Source organism: Macaca thibetana, chromosome 3 (genome assembly GCF_024542745.1).
Source record: "Macaca thibetana thibetana isolate TM-01 chromosome 3, ASM2454274v1, whole genome shotgun sequence".
Lineage (NCBI taxonomy): Eukaryota > Metazoa > Chordata > Mammalia > Primates > Cercopithecidae > Macaca > Macaca thibetana.
Window position 1 is genome coordinate 138,428,905 of NC_065580.1, and position 21,050 is coordinate 138,449,954.

At 53.8% G+C, this 21,050-nt stretch overlaps 2 protein-coding genes across 13 annotated transcripts in view; one reads left to right on the plus strand and one right to left on the minus strand.

Moving 5' to 3' along the window:
• The window catches only part of HSPB1 (heat shock protein family B (small) member 1), a 138,649-nt gene extending 129,495 nt beyond the window's left edge, over nt 1–9,154 (plus strand). For 11 of the 12 annotated variants that reach the window (XM_050783864.1, XM_050783871.1, XM_050783863.1 and 8 more), the window contains exons 2-4: nt 7,552–7,955; nt 8,660–8,723; nt 8,841–9,154. In XM_050783864.1, the coding sequence (XP_050639821.1) occupies nt 7,592–7,955; nt 8,660–8,723; nt 8,841–9,030 (618 nt within the window). In that variant the 5' untranslated portion in view covers nt 7,552–7,591 and the 3' untranslated portion in view covers nt 9,031–9,154. Of the gene's footprint in view, nt 1–537; nt 542–7,551; nt 7,956–8,659; nt 8,724–8,840 lie in introns of those variants that run through there. The other variant, XM_050783866.1, reaches the window with a different exon arrangement.
• The window catches only part of TMEM120A (transmembrane protein 120A), a 436,474-nt gene that overhangs the window by 205,051 nt on the left and 210,373 nt on the right, over nt 1–21,050 (minus strand). The window lies entirely within an intron of this gene.

Genomic DNA, 21,050 nt, shown 5'->3' on the forward strand with positions numbered 1-21,050 from the left:
CTAGAGGTGAGGGGAGGGACCGTCTGATGAAGGACTCCCTGGACCTTGCAGTGGGCAATGAAGAGGGGGAAGGGCTATGACCTGCCCTCTCACCCCTCCCCCCACCCCACTCCATGGTGGCTTCTGGGAAATCCCTGGGGCTAGAATTTTCCTCTTTTTTTTTGAGACAGAGTCTTGCTCTGTTGCCCAAGCTGGAGTGCAGTGGCGCAATCTTGGCTCACTGCAACCTCTGCTTCCTGGGTTCAAGTGATTCTCCTGCCTCAGCCTCCGGAGTAGCTGGGATTACAAGCACGTGCCACCACGCCTGGCTAATTTTTATGTTTTTAATAAAGACGGGGTTTCACCACGTTGGTCAGGCTGGTCTCGAACTCCTGGCCTCATGATCTACCCGCCTCGGCCTCCAAGAGTGCTGAAATTACAGGCGTGAGCCACGGCGCCTGGTCTGAATTTTCCTCTTTATCCCAGAAAGACCACCTCTGGCAGCTCAGTGCTCTGGATGCTGGAGCCAGCCACACTGTCAGAGAACAGCTGGGCAGGGGGGCACGTGGGAGCCGCCACCCAGCCCTGGCCCCCTTGCCCAGCTCGGTTGCCCGGTGGGGACGGCAGAGTGCAGCCTCCTGGAGAAAAGGTACCCGGTTAGGGTGGAAGAGGTGCATTCCTGCCCCTGTGCACTGGAAGCCCACAGGCCTCTCTGAACTGTCTGGGAAGTCTCCCCCTCGCTGGGTGGAGAATAGGAAGGTCTGAGACACTTACCAGCTTTGTGACCCTGGGGCCATTCAGACCCTCAGTTTTCTCATCTCAAAAATGGGACTCCTAGCTGGACGCCATGGCTCATGCCTATAATTCCAGGTAGTCAGGAGACAAAGGTAGGAGGACTGCTTGAGGCCAGATGTTCAAGACCAGCCTGAGTAACATAGTGAGACCCCCTCTCTATAAAAAATTGTAAAATTGGCTGGGTATGGTGACAAGTGCCTGTAGTCCCAGCTACTCAGGAGGCTGAGCAGGGAGGATCACATGAGCCCAGAACGTTGAGCATACAGTGGGCTATAATTGCACCACTGCACTCCAACCTGGGCAACAGAGGAGTGGGGACCCTATCTATTAAAAAAAAAAAAAAAAAAAAAAAAAAGGAGGCTGGGCATGGTGGCTCACGCCTGTAATCCCAGCACTTTGGGAGGCTGAGGTGGATCATTTGAGGTCAGGAGTTCAAGACCAGCCTGGCCAACATGGTGAAACCTCATCTCTACTAAAAATACAAAAAAATAGCTGGGCATAGTGGCAGGAGGCTGAGGCAGGAGAATCGCTTAAACCCAGCAGGTGGAGGTTGCAGTGAGCTGAGATGGTGCCAATGCACTCTAGCCTGGCGACAGAGTGAGACTCTGTCTCAAAAAAATAAAAAATAAAAAAGGAAGAAAAAGTGACTCTGATAGGATACTTTGATGCTCTATAAAGCACATATGGCTGGGCATGGTGGCTCACATCTGTAATCCCAGCACTTTGGAAGGCCAAGGCGGGTGGATCACGAGGTCAGGAGTTAGAGACCAGCCTGGCCAAGAGACCAGCCTGGCCAATATGGTGAAACCCCATCTCTACTAAAAATACAAAAATTAGCTGGGCATGGTGGCAGGCGCCTGTAATTGCAGCTACTTGGGAGGCTGAGGCAGGAGAATTGCTTGAACCTGGGAGGCAGAGGTTGCAGTGAGCCAAGATCCCGCCATTGCACTCCAGCCTGGGCGACAGAGCAAGACTCCAACTCAAAAAAACCCCAAGAAAACAAAAAAACACATACAACTGGGTAATTCGGATTATTCTAAGGCTCAGTATCCACAATTAAAGGCCCTTGCAGTCACCGTGAGGACTTACTGTACCCCGAGCACTTCACACATATTCACACACTTGAAACTGACCACAGTGCTGTCAGACGGGCAGGGGCTTTGCTAGTTCTGCTTTGCAAATAGGGACATGTGGGCTCAGAGTGGTCACCAGGCCAGCAGCACCCAGATTCAAGCCCAGCCCTATCTGTCCCCAAAGCCCAGTTTCTGCCCCACCACCCACCTCACCCCCATGCTGCCAGAAACCACCCATCTCCCCTCCCTTGTGGGTGATCTAAGAGTCGTCCCTCAAGAACTGAGCCCTTAGCCAGGCTGGTCTCGAACTCCTGACCTCAGGGAATCCACCCACCTCGGCCTCCCAAACCGTGTCCGGCCCATGGTGGTACATGCCTGTAGTCCCAGCTACTTGGGAGGCTGAGGCAGAAGAACGGCGTGAACCCGGGAGGCGGAGCTTGCAGTGAGCCGAGATCACGCCACTGCACTCCAGCACTCTAGCCTGGGCGACAGAGTGAGACTCTGTCTCAAAATAAAAAATAAAAATAAAAATAAAGAAGCATTGGTTGGCCGGGCGTGGTGGCTCACACCTGTAATCCCAGCACTTTGAGAGGCTGAGGCGGGCTTATTGCCTGGGTTCAGGAATTCAAGACCAGCCTGGCCAACATGCTGAAACTCCATCTCTACCAAAAATATAAAAAATTAGCCAGGCGTTATGGTGGGTGCCTGTAATCCCAGGTACTGGGGAAGCTGAGGCACGAGGATCATTCCAGGAGACAGAGGTTGCAGGGAGCTGAGATAGTGCCATTGCACTCCCGCCTGGGTGACAGAACGAGACTCTGTCTCAAACAAAAAAGAAAAAAGGAAAAGGAACACTGGCCAGGAACCTCAAATGCTGCAAAACTGAATTAGTCTGGACTTACTGTGTAATTCTGGGCAAATGCCCTCATTTCTCTAGGCCTCAGTTTCCCTTTCTGCAGATTTTGATACCCATATCACAGAGGGCGAGGGGAGCACCAAGTAGGAGAATCTGCACAGACTTGTTCAGAGCCTGGAGCTTGCCCCTTGAGCCTACCTCATCCATCTGATGGGATCCTGGCCCCCATCGCCCAGCTTGCAGGGAGGGTGCTGCCCTAGGCTCCTGCCACAACCCTGACATTCCCTCTTTCCTGTCTTCATAGGCATGGCCATTCCAGCCTTGCTTGTACCCTGACTTAGGTCCTGTGATCCCTGTGGGGTTTTTTTGCCAGAGTCTCACTCTATCGCTCAGGCTGGAGTTCCAGTGGGGCAATCTCAGCTCACTGCAACCTCCGCCTCCTGGGTTCAAACGATTCTCCTGCCTCAGCCTCCCAAGTGGCTGGGATTACAGGCGTGTGCCACCACACCCGGCTAAGTTTTGCATTTTTAGTAGAAATGGCGTTTTACCATGTTGGTCTCGAACTCCTGACCTCAAGTGAGCCGCCTGCCTCGGCCTCCCAAAGTGCTGGGATTACAGGCATGAGCCACTGCACCCGGGCCTGTTATCCCTGTTTTTTAAGACAAGGAAACTGCTGTGCACGGAGATTAAATGGCTTTCTGCTGTCTCCTGTAAAGCGCTCACAGAGCCAACCTCCTGCTTCTCTAATACCCAGGGCCTCCCACTGCTGTCCCACTGTACTTGCTGCCCCTATCCTGGGGCTGAGGCTCCACTCCTCATACTTCTGTGGGGAGCCAAGGCCACTAAGGTCTTGCCCTGCCCAGGCCCAGAATCCGGGCAGACTCCAGGCCACTCACTTTGATGAGCTGGGGTTAGCAGCAAGTCCCCATGCCTTCTCTGAGCCTCAGTTTCCTTTTTGAGAGAGAGCTCATAAATACCTCTCTCTCTTTTTTTTTTTTTCTTTTTCAGACAGAGTCTCGCTGTGTTGCCCAGGCTGGAGTGCAGTGGAGCAATCATATCACATTGCAGTCTTGACCTCCTGGGCTCAAGTGATCCTGCTTCAGCCTCCTTAGTAGCTGGATCTACAGGTGTGTGCCACCACACTTGGCTAATTTTTAAATTTTTTGTAGAGACAGGCTTCACACCATGTTGCCCAGGCTAGTCTTGAACTCCTGGCCCCAAGAGATCTTTCCACCTAGGCCTCCCAAAGCACTGGAATTACAGGCGTGAGCCACTGCGCCCGACGTAGATGCCTTTCTATCTTACCCACCTGCTCCCCATCAGGGAAGAAATGGGGCTGGACCATGAATCTGAGATCACTCCTGGAAAGGCCTCTGAACTCCTGGGACTCTTGGGAGCCAATGGTGGGAGACAGACAGGACCCCTGCCTTCTACCTCACCTCCCTGGCTGGGTCATTGTCATGAGCCAAGTGGGTCTCATTTGGGAGCTCCTGGTTGACACCCCACGGGACTTAGCATCAGAAAGCCCCAGGCTTTTGCTCCCCAGCGCTCCCAGCCCCACCCATCCCCAGCTGTATAAAATGGAGGTGAGGTCAGGAGCCAGGGAGGGCCCTCATCTGTCTCTGCCTGCTCACCTTGGTCCAGACGGGAGCCCGGGGTGCCCCACCCCAGAGGGAGCTGTCAGATGTGGTTATAAACACTTCCAGGTGTGGCTCTACCAGGCCCAGCCACATTCTGGATGGGAGCTGCCAGCCCTTTGTAGACACAAGCTCCCTTCATCTTGCCTGAAATCAGGACAGACTGGATCTATCCCTGCTGCCCGAGAGATTGTGCAACTCAAGGCACAAAACCCATACACTCTGCTCACTCCCTTGGAATTCACATTCATCTTCAAGGGCTCAGTTCTTTTTTTTTTTTTGAGACGGAGTCTTGCTCTGTTGCACAGGCTAGAATGCAGTGGCACAATCTTAGCTCACTGCAACCTCTGCCTCCTAGGTTCAAGCGATTCTCCTGCCTCAACCTCCTGGGTAGCTGGGACTACAGGCATGCACCACCATGGGCCAGGTGTGGTGGCTCATGGCTGTAATCCCAGCACTTTGGGAGGCCGAGGTGGGTGGATTCCCTGAGGTCAGGAGTTCGAGACCAGCCTGGCTATGCCCGGCTAATTTTTTGTATTTTTTAGTAGAGACAGAGTTTCACCGTGTTAGCCAGGATGGTCTCCATCTCCTGACCTCATGATCCGCCCACCTCGGCCTCCCAGAGTGCTGGGATTACAGGCGTGAGCCACCGTGCCCAGCCCAACCAGTGTTTCTTAAGGAAAGATACATATAGTAGGAGATGTGACAGTAATCTTCCTCCTGGCCCCTCTCAGCACACTGTGCCTTGGAGGTTCTTATCTGGGCCCGCCCCACTGTTAGGGGAAGGGGGAAAATTGCCAAACCCCACCAATTCTCCTTCCTCTTCCCTCTCTTCAATCCCAGGCAGGTAACAACTAATAATTATGATGTACCAGGCTCTGGGCCAAAGTCATCACCTGCATTAGGTCACTGAATCCTCAGGCCAACCCATTACAGTCATGAGTCACTTAACAACAGAGACACATCCGACAAATGCCTTGTTAGGCAATTTCATCATTGTGGGAACATCTCAGAGTGGACTTACACAAATCTAGATGGTCTAGCCTACTACACACCTAAGTCATATGGTCTAGCCTTCTGCTCCTAGGTTACAAACCTCTACAGCATATGACTGCACCAAATATTGGAGGCAGCTGCAACATGATGGTAAGTATTAGTGTTTCTAAAGATAGAAGATGGCCAGGCGCGGTGGCTCACGCCTGTAATCCTAGCACTTTGGGAGGCCCAGGCAGGTGGATTACTTGAGGTCAGGAGTTCAAGAACAGCCTGGCCAACATGGTGAAACCCCATCTCTACTAAAAATACAAAAATTAGCCAGTGTCGTGGCACTTGCCTGTAGTCCCAGCTACTTAGGAGGCTGAGGCAGGAGAATCACTTGAACCTGGGAGGTGGACGTTAGAGTGAGCCTAGATCGGGACATTGCGCTACCAGCCTGGGCAACAGAGGTAGACTCCATCTCTAAATAAATAAATTAATTAAACATAGAAGACATACAGTAAAAACACGGTAACATAATTGTTTTGTTTGTTTGGAGACAGGATCTTGTTCTGTCACACAGACTGGAGTGCAGTGGCACAATCAGGCTTACTGCAGCCTCGACCTCCTCAGCTCAAGTGATTCGTCCACCTCAGTCTCCTGAGTATTTGGGACTACAGGTCCATGCCACCATACCTGGCTAATTTGTTTTGAATTTTAGTAGAGATGGGGTCTCACTGTGTTGCCCAGGCTTGTCTCAGACTTCTGGCTTCAAGTAATCCTCCCACGTCGGACTCCCAAAGTGCTAAGATTACAGATGTGAGCCACTGCACCCAGCCAATAATATAATTTTATGGGACCACCTTCATATTTTTTGTTGTCCCTTGCTGACCTACACATCTTTATGCAATGCATGACTGTTACCATCATCAAAATCTCCATTTTCCAGATGGGGAAACAGAGGCATAAAGAATCTAACTTGCACAAGTTCATCTGCTTAGTGACAGAACCAAGATGTGAATTCAGGCAGTCTGGCTTCAAAGTCCACACTCCTAACAACCGTACCAGATTACCAGATTGTTTTTTTTTTTTTTTTTTTTTTTTTTGAGATGGAGTCTCGCTCTGCCGCCCAGGCTGGAGTGCAGTGGTGAGATCTCAGTTCACCGCAACCTCTGCCTTCGGGGTTCAAGCAATTCTCCCGCCTCAGCCTCCCCAGCAGCTGCGATTACAGGCGCCCGCCACCACACCCAGCTAATTTTTGTAATTTTAGTAGAGATAAGGTTTCACCATGTTGGCCAGGCTGGTCTCAAACTCCTGACCTCTGGTGATCCTCCCACCTCAGCCTCCCAAAGTGCTGGGATTACAGGGGTGAGCCACCACACCCAGCCCAGACTGCTTTATCTTTGTATTTGTATTTATTCATTTACTTATTTTGAGACAGGGTTTTGCTCTGTAGCCCATGCTGAAGTGCAGTGGTGCAATCCAGGTTCACCAAAGCCTCTACTCACCAGCGTTCAAAGGAGCCTCCTGCCTCAGCCTCCAGAGTAGCTGAGGCCACAGGCGTGCACACCATGCCCAGCTAATTTTAAAAAAAATTTTGGTAGAGGTAGGGTCTCACTATGTTGCCCAGAATGGTCTCAAACTCCTGGCCTCAGGGGACCCTTCTGCCTTGGCCTCCCAAAGTGCTGAGATTACAGGCATGAGCCACGCACCCGGCCCCTTTTTAAAAATTTTTTAACAGGTCCTTGCTCTGTTGCCTAGGCTAGAGTGCAGTGGTAAGATCATAACGCACTGCAGCCTCGAACTCCTGGGCTCAAGCACCAGCCTGCTTTATATCACATTCCATCTCACACGCTTGTGATTCCAATCCTGCCTCTGCCACTTCTCAGTTGTATGCCCCAACCCAACCTGTCTGGCTCTGTCCTCCTTAACAAAAGAACGGCCCTGGCCACGGGTCACAGTCGGCAGCTCTTAAGCACCAGGGCCGGCGAGTGCCCTGCCGTGGCACGGCTCCAGCTTCGAGCTCTCGAACTCATTTGTTTTCCTTAACGAGAGAAGTTTCCAGATGAAGGCAGAACCCTCTTCGCCCCGCCCACGGCCCCTGAACGCTAGGGGAGGAGTGCATGGGGAGGGGCGGCCCTCAAACGGGTCATTGCCATTAATAGAGACCTCAAACACCGCCTGCTAAAAATACCCGACTGGAAGCGCATAAAAGCGCAGCCGGGCCCAGCGCCCCGCACTTCTCCGAGCAGACGTCCAGAGCAGAGTCAGCCAGCATGACCGAGCGCCGCGTCCCCTTCTCGCTCCTGCGGGGCCCCAGCTGGGATCCCTTCCGCGACTGGTACCCGCACAGCCGCCTCTTCGACCAGGCCTTCGGGCTGCCCCGGCTGCCCGAGGAGTGGTCGCAGTGGTTGGGCGGCAGCAGCTGGCCAGGCTACGTGCGCCCCCTGCCCCCCGCCGCGATCGAGAGCCCCGCGGTGGCCGCGCCCGCCTACAGCCGCGCGCTCAGCCGGCAGCTCAGCAGCGGGGTCTCGGAGATCCGGCACACGGCGGACCGCTGGCGCGTGTCCCTGGATGTCAACCACTTCGCCCCGGACGAGCTAACGGTTAAGACCAAGGATGGCGTGGTGGAGATCACCGGTGAGTCCCCCTGGTCCTGCAGAGGAGGGGAGGAGGCTAGCGGGGCGGGCAGGGCCGGGGGAGGGGTGCGGTTGAAACGGGGGTCCCGGGGGCCTGGGGAGTTAAATGTTAGCCCAGCACCGGGAAAAACAGGATCCCTGATTCCTCTGCTCAGGAATTGGGAGTGCAGGTCGCTTCTAAGGGCGCTTTGTGCTCTGTAATCCCAGCGCTTTGGAAGGCCGAGACGGGAGGATGGCTTGAGGCCAGGAGTTCAAGACTAGCCCGGGCAACATAGCGAGACGCCCCCCCACACTACAAAAAAATTAAAAAGCAACCAAAAAATTTTTTTAAAAGACCATCAATGAAGAGAGAAAATGCACCTTTCCACAGAGCCCCCTCCCCACCCACAACCCCATCCCCAGATAAGCGGGTTCCCTGTTTCTAGCCGCGGAGAGGGCGTGCATGCGGCTCCAAGTGCGCCTGCGCACTGCTGACTCCCCAGCTCGGCGCCCTGCTCCATTCCTCCCAAAACTCTGAATCGAGGAACTTTCCGGAAGTTTCTGAGAGCCCGAACAGGCGGGCACGCCCCCACCCCCAACCCCGTCCGTTAATCCCTGCCGGCCTGCAGTCCTGGCTGCTTCCAAGCAGGAGGTGGGGCCTCTGGCCTGGCGGGGCCGAGAGGCGGTCCCCTCCCCCATAGTCTGATTTCCCTCTTTCCCCAAAAGGCAAGCACGAGGAGCGGCAGGACGAGCATGGCTACATCTCCCGGTGCTTCACGCGGAAATACACGTGAGTCCTGGCGCCAGATCGGGGTGGGTGGGGGGGGGGGGCGGGGGTCAGGGAGGAGGGCACAGGGACCCACCCAGTGTGTAATGTAACGCTCGCCTTCTCTCTATGCACGTCCAGGCTGCCCCCCGGTGTGGACCCCACCCAGGTCTCCTCCTCCCTGTCCCCTGAGGGCACACTGACCGTGGAAGCCCCCATGCCCAAGCTAGCCACACAGTCCAACGAGATCACCATCCCGGTCACCTTCGAGTCGCGGGCCCAGCTTGGGGGCCCAGAAGCTGCAAAATCTGACGAGACTGCCGCCAAGTAAAGCCTTAGCCCGGATGCCCACCCCTGCTGCCGCCACTGGCTGCGCCCCCCCACCCTCAACCTGTGTGTTCTTTTGATACGTTTATCTTGTTTTTCTCAAATAAAGTTCCAAGTAACCCACCTGTCACTGGCTCAGACCCTGGTATTTGTGGAAGGAAGCCTCAGGCACCTGCCATTTGCTGGCTTCCACAAGTCACCTTTACTCAGGGTGTACTGTGTGCCCAGCCCCGTGCTGGGCCATGTTGGTACACTGATGTAGGTTGCTGGACACGGGCTGACTCACATTCATAAAGAGAGGTCGTAGGGCCGGGCGCAGTGGCTCATACCTGTAATCCCAGCCCTTTGGGGGGTTGAGGCAGGAGAAGTGCTTGAAGTCAAGAATTCTAGACCAGCCTGGACAACGTAGTGAGACTCTGTCTCTAAAAAATAAAAATTAGCCAGGGTGTTACTGCATGCCTGTAGTCCCAGTTACTCAGGAGGCTGAGGCAGGAGGATCGCTTGACCCCAGGAGTTGAAGGGTGCAGTGAGCTAAGATCGTGCCATTGCACTCCAGCCTGGACAACAGAGCAAGATCCTTTTTCAAAAAAACAAAACAATCAAAAGCTCAGAAAGAGTGAGACCCTGTCTTTAAAAAAAAAAAAAAAAAAAAAGGTCATGATTGCAAGGTTATGATTGCAATTAAAGTTGTAAAGTCGGGAAGGAGGAGGAACTAGGAGAAGCACCTGAGGCTTGAGTTCCCAGGAGCACCTAGGCTGGGTCCCAGGTGAAGGGGCACAGAGGTAATTGAACTTCCCCGCAGAGCTGATGGGAGGATTACTATGTCAAAAGCTTGGCGTCAACTTGAGCACACCCCAAGGGCACCGCAGTGGACCTGGCAAGCTTTGAGATATCTGTCTCTCACGCCACACCCCCTGAGGCCAGGGCATCCCTGTTGGCAGTCACAAGGGAACTGGCAGGCAGAACTGGGGTGAGAACGGAGCCCACAGAGTCGGGGTGGGGAGACTGGGCAGTGCCCTGGCCGACCCACAGGCTCAGACCTGTGCTGCTGGCTGGGCCAGCAGTTCTTGTTGCCTGTATTTATTTCCAGTTGGCTTCCCTCCAGGTGTAGTCAGGCTTCCAAGGGCCCAGTCTCCCTCTCCCTTGCCTGCCCTTGCCCTAGCTGCCACCCTCTAACCAGGCCCAGGGGAAGTTGTGGAGATAGAAAGCAGATGGGGGACCGGGCGCGGTGGCTCACACCTATAATCCCAGCACTTTGGGAGGCCGAGGAGGGTGGATTACTTGAGGCCAGGAGTTTGAGACAGCCTGGCCAACATGGTGAAACCCCGTCTCTACTAAAAGTATAAAAATTAGCCGGGTGTGGTGGCAGGTGCCTGTAATCCCAGCTACTCAGGAGGCTGAGGCAGGGAAATCGCTTGAACCCGGGAGGCAGAGGTTGCAGTGAGCCAAGATCGTGCCACCGCCCTCCAGCTTGGGAGACAGAGCAAAACTCGGTGTGAAAACAAAAAAAGCAGATGGGAGCTTTGGAGCTCAGTCCCAAGGTCCTTAAATTTTTGAGGGACCCAGAGTCTGAGGCTGTAGCAAAATACTCCCATGTTCGAGGCGGAGCTTGCAGTGTGCCGAGATTGCGCCGCCACTGCACTCCAGCCTGGGCGACAGAGCGAGACTCTGTCTCAAAAAAAAAAAAAAAAAAAAAGAGACTCCCATGTTGTTTTCTCAGCCCACAGCCTGACTTTCCCAGGTTCCCTAAGAAGGGTGGTGGTACCCTGCAGGCGAGGGCCTGGAGCATGTCCACACTACCCCCAATATCACCCCACACCACCTTGCTGCTGCTTTTTTTTTTTTTTTTTTTTTTTTGAGACTGAGTTTTGCTCTTGTTGCCCAGGCTGGAGTGCAATGGTGTGATCTCGGCTCACTGCAACCTCTGCCTCCCTGGTTCAAGTGATTCTCCTGCCTCAGCCTCCCGAGTAGCTGGGATTATAGGCGTGCACCACCATACCCGGCTAATTTTTGTATTTTTGGTAGAGACAAGAGTTTTTCTATGTTGGTCAGGCTGGTCTCAAACTCCCAACCTCAGGTGATCTGCCCGCCTCAGCCTCCCAAAGTGCTGGGATTACAGGCGTGAGCCATCGCGTCCGGCCCCAGCTTCTTTTTTAGAGACAGTCTCCCACTGTCACACGGGCTGGCGTGGAGTAGTGAGATCTTGGTGCACCATGCCAAAGTGTTGCAGCCTGGAACTCCCGGGCTCAAGTCATCTCCAGGAGCACACCACAAGCCTGGCTACTTTTTTTTTTTTCTTTTTTGGTAGACATGGAGTCTCGCTATGTTGCCCAGGCTGGTCTCAAACTCCTGAGCTCAAGCCATCCTCCTGCATTGGCCTCTCAAAGTGCTGGGATTACAGGAGTGAGCCCCTGCACCCAGCCCAGCCTCTTTACATCTACTCCCTCGTGGGTTCCCTGTCCAGAGACCCACATCTGGAGCAGGGTGAGGAGTCACAGCAGGTCCCAGCCCTCGCTCCAGGGCTCAGCTCAGATGATGTGAGCCTGGGGCAGCACCTCTGGGCATAGTGGGCTCTGGCTGGCAGGACAGGGCAGGCTGGCCCAGATCTGGGGGTCTCTGCTGGGTGTTAGGAGATTTGTGGAATCTTTGTGCTGCTTCTGGGGTGGAGGGGCAATTCCGGGCCTCTCCAGGCCTGTCCTGCCTTTTCTTTCTTTTTTTTTTTTTGAGATGAAGTCTCGCTCTGTCACCCAGGCTGGAGTGCAGTGGCGCAATCTCAGCTCCCTGCAACCTCTGCCTCCTGGGTTCAAGAGATTCTCCCGCCTCAGCCTCCTGAACAGCTGGGATTACAGGCACCTGTCACCATGCCTGGCTAATTTTTGTATTTTTAGTAGAGTCAGGCTTTCTCCATGTTGGCCAGGCTGGTCTCAAATTCTGAGACAGGAGAATTGCCTGAACCCGGGAGGCGGAGATTGCAGTGAGCCGAGATTGCACCACTGCAATCCAGCCTGAGCAACAGAGTGAGATAAGATCTCAAACAAAAAGGCAGGACAGGCCTGTAGAGGCCTGGAACTGCCCCTCCACCCCAGGAGGGATGTTGTCTGGGGCTTGCTGACCTCACAGTCTGTAAGATCAGGCAGCCCCTGGCTGCCCAGGAGTGAATTATTTCCAGGCGCCATCATCACTCCAGCTATAGAATCAACTCAGAGTTTGGCAGGTGCAGCTTTTAACTGCTCCATCGAAAGGGTGGAGAGAGAAGCAAAAGCTGCCCACAGAAAGGTGACAGGAGACCCCAGAGCTGGGTCCAAAGAGCCTCTTGGTGATGGGGAGAGCCACCGAGAGGAGGAGGGACAGGAGGGTTGGGGAAACTGGAGCTCCAGCCCAGGGACAGAGCCCCAGACCACCCAAGCCCTATGCCACCCTAGCAGAGCCCAGGGCAGGGCAGGGCAGGGATCAGTCTGGCCCCCTATACACCTCCCCACCCTTCCCACATGCACATACCAGGACCTGGGGGGTTGTGACAGTGCCAGAGGTCAGGGGTTGGCAGGGGAGGGAGGGGAGCGTAGAAGCAGAATAGCAGAGGGATGTGGGAGAGGCTGGGCTGGTCTCAGCCAGTCTGTCACTGGCCCTCAAAGCTCAGAATGCCTGATATGCGAGCTAAGCTCATACTGCCCTCCCAGGGAAGTTGCCCCCAGGAAATATGGGGAGACCTCTGAGTGTAGCTCCCCTGGGGCATGGAGGGCATATCAAGGCAATGGGGGATGGGTGGGGAACAGCATCACAGCTATAAGTGTGCCTGATCTGGCTGGGCATGGTGGCTCACCCCTGGAATCCCAACACTTTGGGAGGCTGAAGGGGGAGGATCACCTCAGGTCAGGAGTTCAAGACCAGCCTGGCCAACATGGCAAAACCCCGTCTCTACTAAAAATACAAAAATTAGCCGGGTGTGGTGACGCGCACCTGTAATCCCAGCTACTCAGAGGTTGCAGTGAGCTGAGATCAGGCCACTACACTCCAGCCTGGGTGACAGAGCAAGACTTTCTCTCAGAAAAAAACAAAAAACAAACAAACAAAAACTGTCCCTGATCTGTAAATGTCTAGTGCAAATTAGAGAAAGGCACTGCAGGCTGGGCACACGGGCTCACACCTGTAATCCGAGCAGTTGGAGAGGCCGAGGTGGGACATTTGCTTGACACCAGGAGTTAGAGAGCAGCCTGGGCAACATAGTGAGACCCCATCTCTGCAAAAAAAAAAAAAAAAAGCCAGATGTGGTGGTGTGCACCTGCAGGAGGATCACCTGAGCCCAAGAGTTCAAGGCTGCAGTGAGTTACGATCACACCACTGCACTCCAGCCTGGGCGACAGAGCAAGACCTTGTCTCAAACAAACAAAAATTTTTAAAGAGAAATGAAAAGGTGTTCCCCACTGGGTGCGGTGGCTCACGCCTGTAATTCCAGCACTTTGGGAGGCCAAGGCAGGTGGATCATGAGATCAGGAGTTCAAGACCAGCCTGGCCAATATGGCCAGGCGTGGTGGTACATGCCTGTAGTCGCAGCTACTCGGGAGGCTGAGGCAGAAGAATCGCTTGAACCTGGGAGGGAGAGGTTGCAGTGAGCCAAGATTATGCCATTGCACTCCAGCCTGGGCAACAGAGCGAGACTCCGTCTCAAAAAAAAAAAAAAAAAAAAAAGGCATTCCCTCCATGCCTCAGTGAACTCATTCGTTTGGGCAGGTACCTGTCCCAGAAACTGGCTGGCCCAACCCCTCAGCTTACAGAGGGGAACTTGAGGCCCAACCAGGACTGCATTTGGCCAGGGTCACCCAGCAGGTCTGGGTAGAGGAGGAGCAGGGTGCGTGCACTCCACCCCAAAGTGTGCACTGTTCTACCCATCAACCGATGCCCTGGGTGCCAGTGCTGAGGAGCCCAGGGATGGAGACCCATGCACGAGCAGAGATCACTCCATTCCTGGCACGCTCTTCCTGGTCGAGACCTCTGGTTTTCTTTCGCTTTCCAACTCGCCAGGTGACTTTGGACCTCGCCGTGCCCATCTAACTGTGCCTCTCAGGGGCGAGCCATATTTTCATGGGCTGCTTACAAGAGATAGCTCTGCCAACTGCCAGTTGGTGCTGGGAGAGTTGGCAGTATGACAAGTGCCGGGAATCCCTGGCTTGGCTGAGAAGGGACGGCTCTGGATCAATAACAGACTCGTGGGATGGCCTCGGGCAGGAGCACGACGGTGGGAGAGCCTCCCTGGCTGGCCTGCAAACCAAAAGCAAGTGTCCAGCCAGGGCTCCCTACTCTCAACCCAGGGAGAAAAGAGCACGGCTGGGGACCCTGGGAAAAACAGACTCCCTCTGGCCGGGGTTCCTAGAGCAAAACAGCCCCTCCTGCCCTTCTTCTCAGCTGGGTACAGCAGCTGCCCAGCCTAGGATGACAGTAACGGTATCAACAGCAGACTCTGGTAGAAGGAAGCCTCCCCCCTCCCCGCCCACTGCCCCAGGACTGAACAAGGGTGCAGAGCCTGCCAGGAAGGACTGGGATTAAAGAATGAATCAAGGCCGGACACAGTGGCTCATGCCTGTAATCCCAGCTCTTTGGGAGGCTGAATCGGGAAGATTCTTTGAGGCCAGGAGTTCAAGACCAATCTAAGCAACATGGTGAGTTCCCATCTTTACCAAAAAAGTTTTTAAAAATTAGCTAGGGCTGGGCGCAGTGGCTCACACCTATAATCCCAGCACTTTGGGAGTCTGAGGCAGGTGGTTCACCTGAGGTCAGGAGTTCGAGAACAGCCTGACCAACATGGTGAAAACCTGTCTCTACCAAAAATACAAAAATTAGCGAGACATGGTGGCGGGTACCTCTAGTCCCAGCTACTTGGGAGACTGAGGCAGGAGAATCTCTTGAACTTGGGAAGTAGAGGTTGCAGTGAGCCAAGATCGTGTCATTGCAATCCAGCCTGGGCAACAAGAGTGAAACTCCGTCTCAAAGAAAAAAAAAGTTTCTGGGCGTGTTGGCATGTGCTTATAGTCCCAGCTACTCAGGAAGCTGAGGCAGGAGGTTGAGGCTGCTGTGAGCTATGATCATACCACTGCACTCAGCCTGGGCAACATAGCGAGACCCTGGCTCTACTAAAAATAAAAAATTATCTGGGTGTGGTGGTGCCTGCAGTCAGAGCTACTTGGGAGGCTGAGGCGGGAGAATCTCTTAAGCCCAGGAGTTCGAGGTTACAGTGAGCTATGGACATGCCACTGCACTCCAGCCTGGGTGACAGAGCAAGACCTTGTCTCTAAAAAAAATAAAGAATTGATCAAGGAGGCTGCAATAGCTCTGTGTTTAGGAAAAGCCAGCCAGGCGAGGTGGCTCACACCTGTAATCCCAGCACTTTGGGAGGCCGAGACAGGCAGATCACCTGAGGTCAGGAGTTCGAGATCAGCCTGACCAATATGGTGAAACTCCATCTCTACTTGAAAATACAAAAAAATTAGCCAGGCGTGGTGGTGGATGCTCGTAATCACAGGTACTCAGGAGGCTAAGGCAGGAGAATTTCTTGAATCCAGGAGGCGGAGGTTGCCGTGAGCTGAGATAGCGCCATTAGTACTCCAGCCTGGGTGACAGGGCAAGACTCCGTCTCAAAAAACAAAAACAAAAACAAAACGGAAAAAGCCCTGGGCTGGGACCAGACCTTGGTTTGGGCCCGATGCACCCCGGCGGAGACATGGGCTGGGGTGCAGCCTGGCCCTGGGCTCGGTTTCCATTCTGAGACTTCACTTCTGGGGGACCTCTGATTGTCAATTGGTGTCGTCAGTCCCATGCAGGGTGAAGATCAAGGGGGAGTCGTGAATATTGGAAGCTACCCAGGTCCCCTAACAATTGTAGGAAGACCAAAGTTCCAGGGGGACTCGAGGATATGCGGATATTTCTGTGCATGACCAACAAGGGCCTGGGTGAGAAAGGCCTTCAGTCTGGCCCCTGACCCCAGGGCAGGCACTAAGTAACCCCTTTTTCCCCTACATCGTTCTGCTCTCCATATGATGGGCTCCTCAAAGTCCTCTTAGGAATGGCTGGGAGCGTCTATGTCTTCAGGCTGGCAGGACCACAGGATAAGGAGGTTGAAAACTTAATCAGGTGGATGGATGACAAAGAGGTCACTCCCACCGGGCACGGTGGCTCACACCTGTAATCTAGCACTTTGGGAGGCCGAGGCGGGCGGATCGCCTGAGCTCAGCAGTTCAAGACCACCCTGGGCAACATGGTGAAACCCCATCTCTATCAAAATACAAAAAACTTAGCCAGGCATGGTGGTGGGCACCAGTAGTCCCAGCTATTCAGGAGGCTGAGGCATGAGAATCGCTTGAGCCCAGGAGGTGGTCGCAGTGAGCCAAGATTGAGCCACTGCACTCCAGCCTGGGTGACAGAGCAAGACTCTGTCTCAAAAAAAAAAAAAAAAAAGGTTGGCTAGGCACGGTGGCTCATGCCTGTAATCCCAGCACTTTGGGAGGCCGAGGCAGGCAGATCACGAGGTCAAGAGTTCAAGACCAGTCATGACCAACATGGAGAAACCCCATCCCTACAAAAAATACAAAATCAGCCAGGTGTGGTGACAGGCACCCGTATTCCCAGCTACTTGGGAGGCTGAGGCAGGAGAATGGTGCTGAGCTCATGTGGTGAGCTGAGAAGGTGCCATTGCACTCCAGCCTGGGCAACAAGAGCAAAACTCCACCTCAAAACAAAACAAAGAAGAGGTCACTCCCTTTCCTGGATTCACCTACCCTCTCTCGGCCCTCATGCCCTCACTGGACCCTTTGTGAGTCCCCATCTGCCCCACTGATTCTGTCCCTCCCTGATTCACCTCCACTACCTGACTGCACCCCTCCCAACACCACCAAGTCCCTCCTTGCACAGGAATTCCTTCCTTCCTTCCTTCCTTCTTCTTTTTTTTGAGACAGAGTCTCGCTCTGTTGCCCAGGCTGGAGTGCAGTGGTACCATCTCGGCTCACTGCAGCCTCCACCTGACGGGTTCAAGTGATTCTTGTGCCTCAGCCTCCAGAGTAGCTGGGATTACAGGTGTGCACCACCACACCCAGCTAATTTTTGTATTTTTAGTAGAGACGGGGTTTCACCATGTTGGCCAGGCTGGTCTCGAACTCCTGACCTCAGGTGACCCACCTGTCTTGGCCTCCCCAAGTGCTGGGATTATAGGCATGAGCCACCGTGCTTGGCCACTTCTTTTCTTTTTGTTTTCTTTTTTAGAGACTGGGTCTCACTCTGTCTCCAGGCTGGAGTACACTGGTGAGATCATAGCTCACCGCAGCCTCCAACTCCTGGGCTCAAGCAATCCTCCTATCCAGCCTTCCGAGTAGCTGGGACAACAGGTGTGCGCCACTATACCTGGTAAGTTTCTAAATTTTTGTAGAGATGGGGATCTCATTATGTTGCTCTGGAAGGTCTCAAACTCCTGGAATCAAGTGATCCCCCTGCCTCTGCCTCCCAAAGTGTTGGGATTACAGATGTGAGCTGCCTCACCTGTCCTGAAATCCCCATTTGTTGGCGTTCTCCCGTCTTCTCTGAGCCCCCAACCCACGACTGTACTTCCTCACTTCCCCAGGCTCCTCTCTCTTCTTTGAGGCCCCTTCCCTCTCTGAATTCCACCCCACCTGTCTCTGAGCCTTGATGCCCAAACTATCCCTTTGCAATTCCTCCCGTGGCCCCAAAGACCCCTCTTCTCCAGGTCTGCCCAGCCTGAAAGCCTTGAACCCTGGGAGCAGCCCCACAGACCGATCCCCTCAGCAGGGGGCGGTGGGCTCTGGGTGGGAGGAAGATAAATCAATCCCCACGCGGGCTCAGGTCAAGGTCAGGCAGGAAGCCTCATTCCCACACGGGGGATGGAACTCTGCCCAGACAGGCCCGAGACTGCCCCCTAGAGGACGCCCTGGGGCTGCGCACCCACATCGCCCCACTCTCAGGCCCAGATAGGACAGTAAGCGACCGCCCCCTGGTGCTCTCCCAGAGAGAATGAATTCCTCAGGCACTGACACTGCCCAGTCCAGAACCTTCAGGAATCTCTCCACAGATTCTGAGCCCTGTAGAGCGCAACCAGGGGCAATTGACTTGCTCCTGGCCAGGCATGGTGGCTCACACTCATAATCCCAGCACTTTGGGTGACTGAGGCGAGAGGATCACTTGAGCCTAGGAGTGTGAGACCAGCCTGGCCAACATGGTGAAACCCCATTTCTACTAAAAATACAAAAATTAGCCGGGTGTGGTGGCGGGTATCTGTAGTCCCAGCTACTCGGGAAGCTGAGGCAGGAGAATTGCTTGAACCCGGGAGGTGGAAGTTTTAGTGAGTCGAGATCATGCCATTGCACTCCACCCTGGGAGACAAAGCGAGACCCTGTCTCAACAACAATAAAAAGAAAAAGGCCCAGTCTTGAAAAACTGACACCTCCTCCACCGCCCTTGCCCCAGCCCCACACCCAGCATGCCTTTAGCCTGGTTATTCTCTGCCCTGGGCCTCTGTTTCCAAGGGCCTTCAAGCCTCCTTGAATTTCCCTCCTGGAGGACCCAGCCCACTCTCTCTGCCTTGGAAGGGTCTGGCAGCCAAGATCTGGGCCCTGGGAGCCTGCCCTGCCCTGTCGCACCCTCTGCTGCAGGAGGGTTGACCACTGTTTCCCTTCTGATCCTAATCAGAACTGCACGTATTAGGAGGCACCTGCTAGCTGCCAATCACTCGTTAGCTTATTAAATCCTCACAGCAACCCACTCCACTGAGAGGCAGCACGAGATTGCAGTTATGCTTGCAGGAACTCATGTCACACTGCCTGGGTTCAATCCCACTTGGCCACTGACTTTTTAGCTGTGGGATCTTGGGCATGTTGCTAAGTCTCAGTTTCTTCATCTGCAAATGATGCAACTATATGAATTAATACCTAAGAAGTATTCTTATTATTATTACTTTTTTTTGAAAGAGTTTTATTCTTGTTGCCCAGGCTGGAATGCAATGGCATGATCTTGGCTCACCACAACCTCTGCCTCCTGGGTTCAAGCACTTCTGCCTCAGCCTCCCGAGTAGCTGGGACTACAGGTACCCGCCACCATACCCGGCTAATGTATTTTTAGTAGAGATGGGGTTTCTCCATGTTGGTCAGGCTGGTCTTGAACTCCCGATCTCAGGTGATCCACTCACCTCAGCCTCCCGAAGTGCTGGGATTACAGGCATGAGCCACCATGATTGTCTTTTTTTTTTTTTTTGAGACAGGATCTTGCTCAGTTGACCAGGCTGGAGTGCAGTGGCGCCATTACGGCTCACTGCAGCCTTGAATTCCTGGACTCCAGCTATCCTCCTGCCTCAACTTCCCAAGTAGCTGGGACTACAGGTATTTGTCAATATGCCTGGCTAATTTTGTAATTTTTGGTAGGGACAGGGTCTCATTATGTTGCCCAGGCTGGTCTGGAACTCCTGGCTTCCAGCGATCCTCCTGCCTCAGCCTCCCAAAGTGCTGGGATTACAGGCTTAAGTCTCTGCACCCGGCCACTGTGAAGTCTTTAGAATGCTGCCCAGAGCAGATAGTAAGCACTCAGTCACTGCTAGACATTTTTGAGGTAGGTTGTATTATTCCCATTTTACAGATGTGGAAACTGACACTCTAAAAGGCTAAATACCTTAGGAGATTATGTCACTTAACTAGGACATGGTGGGATGAGAATCCAAATCCTGAGCTCTTAAGCTTTCATTCCCCAACAGCCCTTTATTCAGAAAAATGAGACATTGGGTTGGACACAGTGGTTTTCACCTGTAATCCCAACACTTTGGGAGACTGAGGCTTGAGGTTAGGCATTCGAGACCAGTCTGGGCAACAGAGTGAGACTCTGTTTCTACAAAAAAAAAAAAAAAAAAAAAAAAAAAAAGTCAGTTGGGTGTGGTGGTGCACACCTATAGTCTCAGCTACTCAGAGCCCAGGAGTTGGAGGCTCCAGTGAGCTATGATTGCACCGCTGCACTCCGGTACAGCCTGGGCAACAGAGTGACACCCGGTCTCTAAAAAAGAAAGAAAAATAAAATAGACATTGCTGAGTGACAGAAATCCCACCTTTCTAAACAGTCAGCAGCCACACTGAAGCTGATTTTTAATTCCTAAATCCAGCCTTGATAGTGACTTGCGCAACACGTCTCCCTCTACGCCTGAGATTATACAACTCTATAGGCAGGAGACGGGAAGGTGTTTTTATTCAATTCAAAAAACTGGGAGTTTTTATTCAATTTCTGACATCTTTCAGGACTGATGATGGCGGAGAGCCCTGGCCCTGGCTGGCCGCCGCTGTTCGATTCAAAGTTATCACCATCAGGACATGGTGGGAGGGAAGGGCATTTGAGCAGAGGACCTTGGAAGGCACACAGGAGGCTGATGGGGCTGTAACACCTGGGGCACGCGGGCAGCCGAGGTTGGACAGGCAGGGTGGGACCTAGCTGTGGAGGGCCTGGGATACCAAAGAGAGGCAGGGCTTGGCCTCAGTGTCCCCAGGACACCAGATCTGCTCCCTCCCTCACTGTTGCACCATGGCTCCCGCGTGTAAGGTGATGGAACCCGTCAGACCCAGGTCACCACCAGAAACCGCCCGGCTGTTGTGTGCATCGGAGGTCAGGAGTTTCCTCTTCTGCAATCTGGGAATAACGCAGACCTCCCAGGGCTGTTTCCAGAAGGAGAGATGTGTAGGTAAGAAAGGGTAGCAAACCAGTACGGGCCGGGACACGAGCGATCACGTCACTGTTCAGATGGGGAAAAGAAGGGCAGGCGTGGGACCAAGGGCCCACCACGAGCCCAAGGCTCCGTCCTCCCAAGCACGTAACAAAGGTGCAGGCGGAAGACGGAGGAGAGAGGAGTGGGTGAAATTGGGAGATAAAGCTCCGCAGTGGATGGAAGGCCGGGTCTGCAACAAATGAAACCCTGGGGCCGCTGAGCGCGCCGATTCTGGGGCAGAGACCCAGGCCCTAGCAACAGGCCGACCATTGGCGGAGCGGGGACACGCTGGC